Source organism: Fragaria vesca, linkage group LG7, assembly GCF_000184155.1.
Source record: "Fragaria vesca subsp. vesca linkage group LG7, FraVesHawaii_1.0, whole genome shotgun sequence".
Taxonomy (NCBI): domain Eukaryota; kingdom Viridiplantae; phylum Streptophyta; class Magnoliopsida; order Rosales; family Rosaceae; genus Fragaria; species Fragaria vesca.
The window spans coordinates 1,686,710-1,697,888 of NC_020497.1; the positions used below are offsets into that span (position 1 = coordinate 1,686,710).

General features: G+C 36.6%; 2 protein-coding genes across 2 annotated transcripts; both read right to left on the bottom strand.

The window, feature by feature from the left end:
- Positions 1-662: 662 nt before the first annotated feature.
- Positions 663-1,480, bottom strand: LOC101312680 (LOB domain-containing protein 24-like). The gene is made up of 2 exons (XM_004308172.1): positions 1,328-1,480; positions 663-950 (listed from the first exon to the last, which is right to left on the bottom strand). Exons 1-2 carry the CDS (start codon positions 1,478-1,480, stop codon positions 663-665), a joined length of 441 nt encoding a protein of 146 aa, XP_004308220.1.
- A 1,780-nt stretch (positions 1,481-3,260) lies between these two features.
- Positions 3,261-10,362, bottom strand: LOC101296424 (cellulose synthase A catalytic subunit 3 [UDP-forming]-like). The gene is made up of 15 exons (XM_004306488.1): positions 10,021-10,362; positions 9,610-9,734; positions 9,209-9,404; positions 8,796-9,016; positions 8,594-8,711; positions 8,300-8,498; positions 7,641-7,907; positions 7,162-7,507; positions 6,928-7,065; positions 6,685-6,810; positions 6,381-6,593; positions 5,990-6,254; positions 5,226-5,428; positions 4,307-4,657; positions 3,261-4,028 (listed from the first exon to the last, which is right to left on the bottom strand). Exons 2-15 carry the CDS (start codon positions 9,631-9,633, stop codon positions 3,444-3,446), a joined length of 3,252 nt encoding a protein of 1,083 aa, XP_004306536.1. The 5' UTR covers positions 9,634-9,734; positions 10,021-10,362; the 3' UTR covers positions 3,261-3,443.
- Positions 10,363-11,179: the final 817 nt, after the last annotated feature.

The window sequence follows — 11,179 nt, forward strand, 5'->3', positions numbered from 1 at the left end:
ATAATTAGTAAATCATATTTATGAATACTTTAACGATTTTCAATATGGCTGAAAATTTGCAAAAATAATCTACTCGTAAATACTTACTATAAACTGAACGGTCAAAATATTGATATAAGATCAAAAAGTCCAAAACTAATCATCAATGTAAGAGTCCTTATTAAAATGGCTCCTATAATCTCATATAGATACAATAAAACTTTGAGTATTCAATAAATTAATAACGTTGATTAAATAATATCTTTTGTCAGTCCTAAGAAATTAATGTAAAATTGAGCTTTATAAATTAATAACTTTGACTGATAATAAATTTTACCAATCTTAATTTTATTAATTTATAGAGATTTATGTATCTATCTGCATGTCCAATTTACCATTCGGAGGAATGAGTTTCCACCTGCAATTTTGGATGGAAATGGCTAGTACCCTTACAATCAAGTCCACATGTTTATATGTCATTAGCACATATTTTTCATCTCTTGCATTCATATCTATTACTTATAAGGGAAGTACTATATATTGTGCGTGGATACTGGATAGGTTCCAGCCATGGATGAATTGATTTTGAAATGGAGATTGGTACTTGCAGGTTAAAAGAACACATTTGGGAATAACATTATTATTTAACCAAAGCTTAAATTACTGAATTACAACTAAGACCTTTAGAAGGAAGAACCAAACTGAGTCTGCCCAACAATGGTTTGCGCTTGTAAAAGACTTGAGTTGTCTTCAACTTCATCATCAATTTGCTGAACTTGAGATTGTTGTCCAACATCAGAGTTAAGGACAATGTTAGCTCGTGTCTTAGCTAATTCACTTTCGGCTTCTTCTATTTGTTCATGTAATCGGGAAAGAACCCCAACACAGCCATATACAGGATTTTCTACTCTGCATTCAGCCTCATAATACAGAGTGTCTGCAGCTTGAGCTCGAAGATCAGGTGGGAGTTGCTGATTAAATATTACGAACAAAATTAACAAAAAATATTAGTCATCAAATTAACTACACTATCAACATTCAGAACTAGACTAATTCGTTTTGTTTTGTTTAGACTAAATATGAACAGGGCCATCCAAGTACTCAGAACTTCAAGCTAGCTAAGGAATAAAAACCCTTCGATCACCCACTAAGGTTAGTGAGCTACTAAGACAACCTCCATTGTTCAAATTTTCTTGATTATTGTCCTAAATCATATTGTTTGGTTTTGAATATTTTCTTGTTTAGGCTATTTTAAACTTTAGTTTTAAGTCTCAATATGAAATCACTGAAAATAGAACTGGTTGAGTATATGTAGCAACTCAAATGATACTTAATATGTATATGTTACCTGGAGCATTCTTGCAACATTGCTGGCACCATAGATTCTATGAACAGAAGCAAATCTTTGAGGATTATTTGGTGGAAAATATGGAGCGAATATACAATCTGAAGGGCATCTCCTTCTCAAATACCGGCAAGCAGCACAACGACCAGAAATCATAGCTCGAGAATCTGGAGGTAGATATACCAAAATCTCACGTACCCACAAAAGATTTCTTCAATTTCAATCTTCTGAAAAGATTTTGGGTAGATTGTGTTCAAAGTTTTCAAAGATCACAATATATGTATTGTGGTATGTGTTAACTCTTAGAAAGATTTTAATTCCAACGGCTAGTTTTTTCAAATTGAAGATGTTTAAGGTAAATTTTCGTAACATCTCAATAGTAGACATTTAATTAGGGTAATTTGGTTTGTTCTTCAACTTCATTCTTTTTTGCGCATAGATCATAAGTATTTTAGGTAGATTGTGTCTAAATTTTTCAAGATCACAAGTATAAGTATTGTGGTATGTATTAACTCTTAGAAAGAATTTAATTCCAACGGCTAGTAGTTTTCTCAAATTGAAGATGTTTAAGGTAAGTTTTCTTAAAATTTCAATAGTAGATGTATAATTAGGGTACTTTCATTTCTCTTTTTACATATTTCATAAGTATTTTTAGCTTTCCATGAGAAACTTTGTGTTGGCTCTTGGTCCAACGGCTACTATCCAAAAATGTTTGGAAATTTCTTAGCATATGGTAGCAGGACTTGTAATCAGGATAATTTGGTTTCGTATTTAAGTTGATGCATCACAAGCTTTCCACAGAAAGATGACAACAAGAACAAAAATCAACCCTAACGAAAATAGAGATTCAACCCTAAGAGCAAATGCACCCAATTTAGATGGGTTGGACCAATTTTTAATTCGGGATTGATTCATTGTTTATCCATATCAGTCTTTAGTCCTCAGTTTAACAATACACTAAGAATATCAATCCTAAAACTAATTAAACAAAAAGTGGGTCAGTCTAGCAATCTTTTCAATTAAACAAAAAAAAAAAAAAATATTTGATGTCATGTGTAAAATAGTGTTTACGGTCCCATGTTGGAATTGGTCTAGACTAATTGTTGGGTTAATTCTTACCTTAGCCTTTAATCGGGTTAGGTGAGGTCCACATGGGACCCAAGTCTAACCAGGATGATTTTCTGTTGGTGGATGCATTTTTTGACCCAACTCTTAATCCAACCCACCCAATTACACCATTGCAACATATGCTCTAAAGACAACATGACCTGAATGAGGTGAACCCATTCCATCCGAACTCCGATCTAATTATCAAGGGATGTAAAATTCACACCCGAAATTGAAATTCACACACCCTTTTTCTTTTTTTGGTTAACACATTCACAAAAAGACAAAGTTTAAGTCACTAAAAAACAAAATTTAAGTTACTAAAAAAGAAAAGAAAAATGTGTAGATTTCAATTTGAGGTGTGTGGATCTTACAACCCATTATCAATGGTAATTGATAGTTTATGGGGCATGAGGCCTACTAGTTTTGGGTAGTTTATGGGACTACCAAATTATCAATGGTAATAACTATGCTTATGGTAGTTTCCTAAATAACTCTTTTTATGTGTCTTGTTAAATGCTTACAGAATAGGGGTAAGCTACCCAAGAACGAAATCTTAAATCTATGCTCATGAAATCATGAGTATCAGCTGTATATAATCCTTGTTAGCTCAAGTAGTAAGGGAGGGCTGGAAATTAGATTAAGATGTCTAGTTGAAGCTGAAGGTACACTCCTATATCATCCTTTACCCAAGCTGAAGCAGTGAAGCTGTGAAGTGTACCTATACCAGAGTCGCTAGAGAAATATATAATGTGTAATAAATTAAATATTCTTTCATAAATAGTCTTCACATTTTCAAATTAAGTACAACAACAATTCTTTTTTTCCCTCGCCTCCTATCAATATTATCATCTACAAATACCGTATGCTTCAAATGGACAAACTAGTTGACAGAAACAGAATACATCAGAGCAAAATATAAGACAGTTTAGTCACTCCCCCTCTTGATCACGAACTTTAGTTGGGCGAACAAAATGAATATGAATTTTCACACAGTACCATTGTCTTCTGTCTAACAGTTGATTCCACACACCTCAACATCTGGACCAGTGACTCTGGTGGTAAATGGATCAACCCTCACCCACAACAAAGAGAAAATTGAAGCCAGGAGAACTGACCACACGACAACAATGGTGGGTGTACGGTTTTGACGTCCCATAAGACCTTTCAGGAAGGGATACAAATGGACGATCACCCAAAAGGCAAAGAAAAGCTTACCAAAGAGGGGACCCCATGACTGGTAACCACTGTTGACGGCATATGATATACCAGCAACCACCCCCACCAAGTTTATGATGAGGAGAGTTGTTGGGGGGATGAGAAGGGTTGTCCATTTAAACATGTAGAGTTCAGCAAAGTCCCCGTCTTCATCTGATGCCTTGGAGGTGACAGTGAAGTTGGTGTCAATACCTGCAAGTACTTTCAGGAGACCCTGGACGACAGCAAAAAGATGGGCTGAAACACCACCAATAACCCAAAATTGTTCATTTCTCCACCACTCATCAATTCCGACACCACTCCATCTCATCTCTAGAATACCAGTTGCAAAGATGGAAAGAAAGAGCGAGATGAACCATATACTTGCAATGTTGCTAATCTGCAACCAAAATGAGCAGATGAATTCAGTGAACTGTTACAATAATCTTCTAACAAATCTTCACACTACTACACGCTGATAGACTTTGCTGTAAGGTCCAAATAAGTTTATCCTCTCCTGTATACATAACCTAGCCTATCTAGTCTTAAAACAAGCGTTATATAGTTACACCGAAAGATATCACTGATCTCATTCTTTATTGCAAAAAGCACTTGCATGTTGAAATTTTAGGGAGGGAGGAAAATAGAGTACATACAAGATATTGGAAAAGGACAAACCTGTGGAATGATGAATTTGTTGGTAAGAAGACAGACAGCTGGCAATGTACAGTATGCAAGAAGAGGTATGGCAGTAATTGGATAAATGGTAGTGTTCACATATGCAAATCTCTCCAGCCATTTTAGCCTACCACTGTACCCATACCAGATGGGACAATGCCGACTAAGAAGAATTTCCACAGAACCCAACGCCCATCGAAGCACTTGGTTCAGACGATCTGAAAGATTAATGGGAGCAGACCCTTTGAAAGCTGGGCGCTTAGGCATGCAGTAAATAGACCTCCACCCGCGGGCATGCATTTTGAATCCTGTAAGAATATCCTCTGTGACAGAACCGTAAATCCATCCAATCTGCAAAATAACGTTTACTCTTAGATCAAACAAGAATAAGATGAGGAAACAACAAATATCATGCAGAAAAGCAGACAAAACATGTGAACACAGAAGCAAAAGATATCAGTACAAACTGTCTATGATGCCTTGCTCCTACTTTATGGAACAAAAGCTCAACAAAAATGGATACAAACTACACTCTGAAAAACCTTAAGAAAGAATAAACAGAAACCAAGAAAAAAAGAGTTAGTAGTGTAAGAAAAATTTATCATGTGGAATTTTTTTTCTCTCAAATGCCCAAGGGGGCGGTTACTCGAAAGTAATATATGTTAATAACACTTTAACAAGTGAAGCGGAATAAAACTTGACTATGAAAGGCTTGTTTCCACTATGACACGCAGAACTAAAACTCCAAATAAGGTAGCTAAATATTTAAAATTTACACTTTCATTTCTTTCATCCAAAACGGATTCAAGAGAAATGGTTTCAGAAGGTGATATAGTGTAACTAAATTTGAAACTTTCCCCACTGCATTGGACAGAGAAGGATATGAAGGAAAAAAAGGGATTGACGAAGTACAACTTACCTCTTGTCCCCAGTCACTTTTGTCTTCATACCCACAGCTGATAACATGAATGGCTTCTTTAAGAAGAGTTTCAGGTGTTGCAGATTGAGGAACACCACCATTCTCCATAAGTGTCGAAGCAACAAAAACAGCAGACTGACCAAACCTTTTCTCAAGGCTCATTTGTGACATCAATAATGACTTCTCATCATCAAATCCAGTACCTGATTTTGGAAATAGAAATACGAAGATTTGAGTGCCAACTATTAAAATTAATAATGAGAGAGAGAGAGAGAAGCAAAATTTTCTGCATTGGAGTTTGCTACCTAATGGGATTGATATGTTGTACCTACGGCTACCGGAATTAAATACAGATTAAATCGTGTGCACACTAATACAGAAATGAGATGACCATTTGGGTTTCAGTCATGCAAATGTGAACATGTAAACTAAAAGGAAAGAACTGATATAACAGTCCGAGCATTCTTTCTGGAAGGAACATAGAATACAAGCCTACAAATAGACATTGATATGAAAATAATGTACCTAAAAGGTTCACAGATGTGATGCTATAAACAAATTTAAGATGTTACTCTCATTTGATACATAGAGCTCTAAAGATGGCTCAGTTGGCTTCATTATAAAAAGTTGCGCATAAGGTGAAAAACTCAAAAAGAAACAAAACCATGGCAATAACTGCTAGTTTTTCGACATGTAAACTGATATCTAAAGACACTTGAAACAGCCCAAACAATAGTATAATACGAAACAGAAAGAACTATTACCTTCAACCCCCTCTTCAATATCCTCCAGACTGAAAATCGGTACAGTAGGATCCACGTGCTTACTTGATTTCTTCTTGTCTGAGCCTTTTTTACCTGATTTTGATCCCTTCTTTCGTGATCCACCGCAAAGTGATGACAAAACCCCAGCTTTCTTATGCTTGGGCTTCAGAGGAGGTTCATAACCATACAAGGCTGTTCTATTGAAAACACATCCAGTACCCACATAAACTGGGCCTTGAATACCATCTAAACCTCTCAAGTTAATCTGAAATCCAGAAAGAAGGAATTGTGAGAACATAATATCAAACTAATCCCCATATATCAACTAGAAAGGAACTACATTATTTTTAAAGTATCTATTTTATGTGATCATGTGAATTGGAGAACTTACATCAAAGAAAACAGTATTTCGATTGGCATAACGATCATTTCTATCAATCCCATCAAATCTCTGTGGAAACTGAACATAGCACACGGTTTTCCCAAGGTTAGGATCCATTAGAAAGCACATTGCTTCCCTCAAGGCCTTACTATTGTTGATGTAGTGATCACAATCAAGATTCAACAAGAAAGGTCCATTCGTGAGGACTGCAGATACACGAACCTGCATCAAAATTTGAATTTATCATCAGAAAAGGATAGACGTAAAAATTATGTGAGAACTGACTTTAAACTAAGAAATGAGAAGTACTCACAAGTGCGTTCATAGCACCAGCCTTCTTGTGATGTTGGAAACCGGGACGCTTTTCACGAGAAACATACACCAAACGTGGCAGTTCATTGCCCTCAGCATCAAGCCCTCCACTTTGCCCCAAGAAAACCTGAAAGTGACAAAACAGATACAATCTTAGGAAACATTGAAACTAAAGCAAGGGAGGAGCATCTTAAGTAACTAGAAAACTGGAGCATAAGGATCTTGAATGTGAAGCTGTAGCTACCTGGATCATTCCTGGATGGTCTCTGGTATTATTTCCAGGCCATGGAGTACCGTCTTGCATGCTCCATCCTTCTTCAGGTACTTTTGTCGCCTTTGCAACAAGCCCATTAACACGAACTTTAAATTCTTCGTATTCTCTCTGATACAATAAAGGAAATAGCATTAATAACGAGTACTTCTATTGAAGGGATGGAGAGAACGGGGCAGCTATTGAACTTGTATCCTAACGACCTACCTTCATTGCTCTGCGGTCCTTGACAAATGATGGTTGAACTTTATCCTTCAAGTAATCAATCTTCTGTGAGAAGTACCATTCAGGAGCCCTAGGCTCTATGGCATACTTCTTGCAGAAAGGGACCCATTTCCTTGCAAATTCTGAAGTTTCAGAGAGAGCTTCAAATGTCAACATTGCAGCTCCATCATCAGAAACATAGCAAGAAATCTTGTCAACTGGATAGTCCATTGCAAGAATAGATAACACGGTATTTGCTGTCACCATAGGAGGCTCCTTCAGTGGATCCACAGTACTGACAAAGATGTCAACAGCAGCTAATTGTGATGGCTCTCCTTCTCGGTCATATCTGTAACTCAGATGGAGTAGGGATTAAACTCCAATATACAAGGGAAACTTCAAAGTCGAAGTGATACTGCTACTTGAGATCTAAAGCTGAAATCCAGCACTGGGTTATAAAATGAAATGACACATTTTCGTACCTCAGAGAAAGTCTGTCGAGATATGTTTCACGATTTACAGGCAGCCACTTAGGGAACTGATCGAGAATCCAAGATATTGCAAACCAAATCTCACAAATGACTGATATCAACCACAGAGCATAGGCATTGCGCACAGGATTTGTTAACCGATAGTGCAAGAAAATACAGAGAATAACCAGCCGCAGTACAATGACCATCCTGTAAGGATTTATCCTAGACGATGGGATAGAGACCTTTCTAGAGAGAGGTTGTCTTGCTTCATCATTCCTGCAAAACAGAAAAGCAAAGAAATGGAAGTCAGCTACTGGTAAAGTGGAGTTAGAAACAAGGAAATTTACTGATCAAATTGTAGATAGACCAATAATATGTTCTGCTATAGTGCACTATGTACACAACTATTGCTATTCTGAGGGCTGTACCAGACAAAAAATGTGTATTACTGAAACAAGAAACAAATTTCAAAGTCTTGGCGTCAGGAAAACTATGAACCCAGAAAGTTATTGTCAGACCAGCCTCATGGCAAAGGTAATGTAATCAAGACAGGAAGCAAAGATCAAACGTATCTTTTGACCAAATAAACTATGAAACCGGAGACTAAAACATGCTCAATCATAACCACAAGGGAAAAGAAAACTTTTACAACAACAAATAGCACTCACAACAAAGAGTCATCCACAATCACATCAGTGCTGGCATCAATATCTCCACCCCCTCTTTCTGAAGTAGCTTGACCAGTGCTCATTGGAATAGTATTCTTGTCCTGCTTCATCTTCCAACCATCCACTCTCTCTTTCCATGCTACATTACCTATCCCAGGAGAACCAAACTCTCTCACAGGATCCACAACCCTTAAATTAGCTGCAAAAAGAGTGTAATCAACAACCTCGAATGCATATTGGCAGGAAGACATAACGAAACAGAAATGATGACACATTACAGAAGGAGAGTATTACGTGATTGATTAACATCTGATGCATAAGGAAGAGGATGGATACGCTTTCCACCAATTGAAGCTCCAGGAGATGCCATGGAAAGGCGCCCTGGTGAGGCAGCAGACAGTTCTCCAGAAACCTATATATTGGCAATTTTCAAATAGTAGGTTCAGAACAAATTTTGTTTTAAAATTAGATATAGCATGTCAAAGTTTTAATCTACCTCTGTTCCATTAGTGAGAAGAGGGATGTGATTGTGAGAAACCTCTTTATCATAGTTTGGACCCCCAATATCCTCTCCTCGCCCATATGTCATATGCCAGCTCAACATACGCTCTGCAATCTTTTGTTTCTCATTTTGATTCTCTGAAGTATAGTTGAATTCACTGGCACCATCATCAGCATCACCATCCTCTTCTCTATCACCAAGAATTGCAGGACTTCCTGAAATTACAACAGACCGAAATAACAAAAGTAATCAGTCACAAAACCCAGATTAAGAATTCTAATAACTCAAATTGATCAAAGGCTTTATACGTTCTAAAAATTGACAGGGTTAAAACAGACAATTTTGGGATAATGGACAACAACATCAGAAATTTCTGCGCAACTAAACTTGGGAGGAATGTGATTAACCTTTGTGCCTCTTGTATCTGGTTTTGCATTGAGGGCAAGACTGATTTCCATCCTTCCTCTCATACTCATAGCATGGCCTGCAAACAGGAAAAGAGCAGACGTCGCAGGCAATGAATGGTTCACCAGCAGCTGTCTTCCCAACATTATCCCCGCATATCTGGCAGACCAGACCACCCAAGTTCTTCATCGGCTTTGCCTAAGTAGTTAAAGATTAAGATTAATCAGTGAGAATGGAAGGCAATGCTAATGACAACTGATAGAGACAGTGATGGCCAACAACCAAAACTCAATTAAAATATCCACTGAGTGAAACTTTGATGCTGATTGTGATAGTTATTTTCATTTCTCTTAAACTTTACATTAAACAAACAAACGGCAACTAGAACCAGTATGATGCTTACCTCAGTTTCTCCCTCCGACTCCATTTCCACGTTCTCTGTGCTCAGATTTGAACAATGGTTCTAAATAGTATGGAAGTTTCAACAAGATCTATGCATTTCGAAATCCCCAGATCTTGGTAAAGCACCTGGAAAATAAAGTCAAGAATCAGATTTCACTACTAACAACATGAATCACCTGAGTTAATAATGTCTAAACCAAAGACAACAAAGCGAGCAGAATTCTGAAACTTTGGAGAAACCAAGCAAGACTGCATAATTTACTCAAAACTCAGGCGAATGAAAATTAAAATATACTTCAATTTTCCTAGTTTTCCTCAGCTATTACACATTGCGCAATTAGTGAAATCCAGTAAAGAACAGAACAGCAGAGACAGCATAAGAGATAGAGATGAACCAATCAGAGAAGTATACCTTATCTCTTCTAAAACGCCGATCTACCCAATTCAACACTCTAGAATTGATCCAATTCCCCAATAGATCTCCAAACAGAAACGAACCCAGAAAAGGATTCTACTTCTTGAAGATCAGAGATCAAAGAAGTAGACCCAAAAAGAGAGAAGAGTGATTGACTGAAGCCGACAATGCCTCCCTCTCTCTCTTCTAATCAAGAGTGTGTGAGTCTGTCTATAGCTGTAAATATATAGATATAATAATAATGATAATAATAATAAAGAGGGAGGGGGAAATGGCTTAATAGAGACGAAAGAGACAGAGCAACTACAAGGCTCTCAAAGTGGCACCGACAGTAGTTAGAGACGGAGAAAGAGAGAGATGATGCATGTGTGTGTTGAAGATGAAGAACCAAACCCAACACATCATCTTCTACCCTCAATAATTTGAGTTCCTGATTACCTCATAAAAAGGAAAGAATGGAAATTTATGAAAAAGAAAATATCTTTTGTGTAGAAAATTAAATCGGGAAATGAAATAAAAAAAGGAAACTTGGGGGGTAACTTGAGTTGTACCTTTGCAACTTTGTTCCAAGTTCCAACTGTGGAATGTTCACTGCCAGTGGTTTCCGCTCGAGATTGTGAACATGCTTGTGCTGTACTTCAAGTTTGACCTCCCCTTTAGTTCATAGTGCAATCAGGCTCTGCCACATCATCACGGCACACTAGTGGGTGTTTACTTTAGTTTAGTTTTTAGTTTTTAGTTTTTTTATTTTTTATGAGAGTTTTTAGTTTAAGTGCGGTTATTAAGACCTCTAAATTTACTTAATATACCTCTTATTCTTTTTACACTTTTTTTAATTTTTAATATAAACATCTTCTCACTAGACCTCATTTCAAATTCCTAACATAACCTTAGTTATTTATTGACATATATTTCGATCAATTAATTACTTACTTTATCTTTTATTTACTCAATAGACCTCTCATTCTTTGTTTTTTTTAACCTTTTTATTTTTGAACATCCATTATCCCTACTTTCATTTTTTTTATCAAACCTACCTTCATTTTTTTTCATGCAAGTTAATGTTTTATCATGAACTATTCTATATATTTTTTAACTTTTGTTTTTCTCTTTTGTACGTATTATTTTTTCTTTGTTTTTTATTTTAAATAATTTG

Bases quoted from the DNA above. Each gene is read 5' to 3' on its own strand.
- LOC101312680 (XM_004308172.1), bottom strand. From the start codon at position 1,480: ATGATTTCTGGTCGTTGTGCTGCTTGCCGGTATTTGAGAAGGAGATGC. The intron at 951-1,327 runs GTAACATATACA...ATATTTAATCAG, and splicing joins ATGTTGCAAGAATGCTCCAG to CAACTCCCACCTGATCTTCG.
- LOC101296424 (XM_004306488.1), bottom strand. From the start codon at position 9,633: ATGGAGTCGGAGGGAGAAACTGAG. The intron at 7,508-7,640 runs GTACGAAAATGT...TCTGAGTTACAG, and splicing joins CTCGACAGACTTTCTCTGAG to ATATGACCGAGAAGGAGAGC. The intron at 6,255-6,380 runs GTAAGTTCTCCA...TCTGGATTTCAG, and splicing joins GAAATACTGTTTTCTTTGAT to ATTAACTTGAGAGGTTTAGA.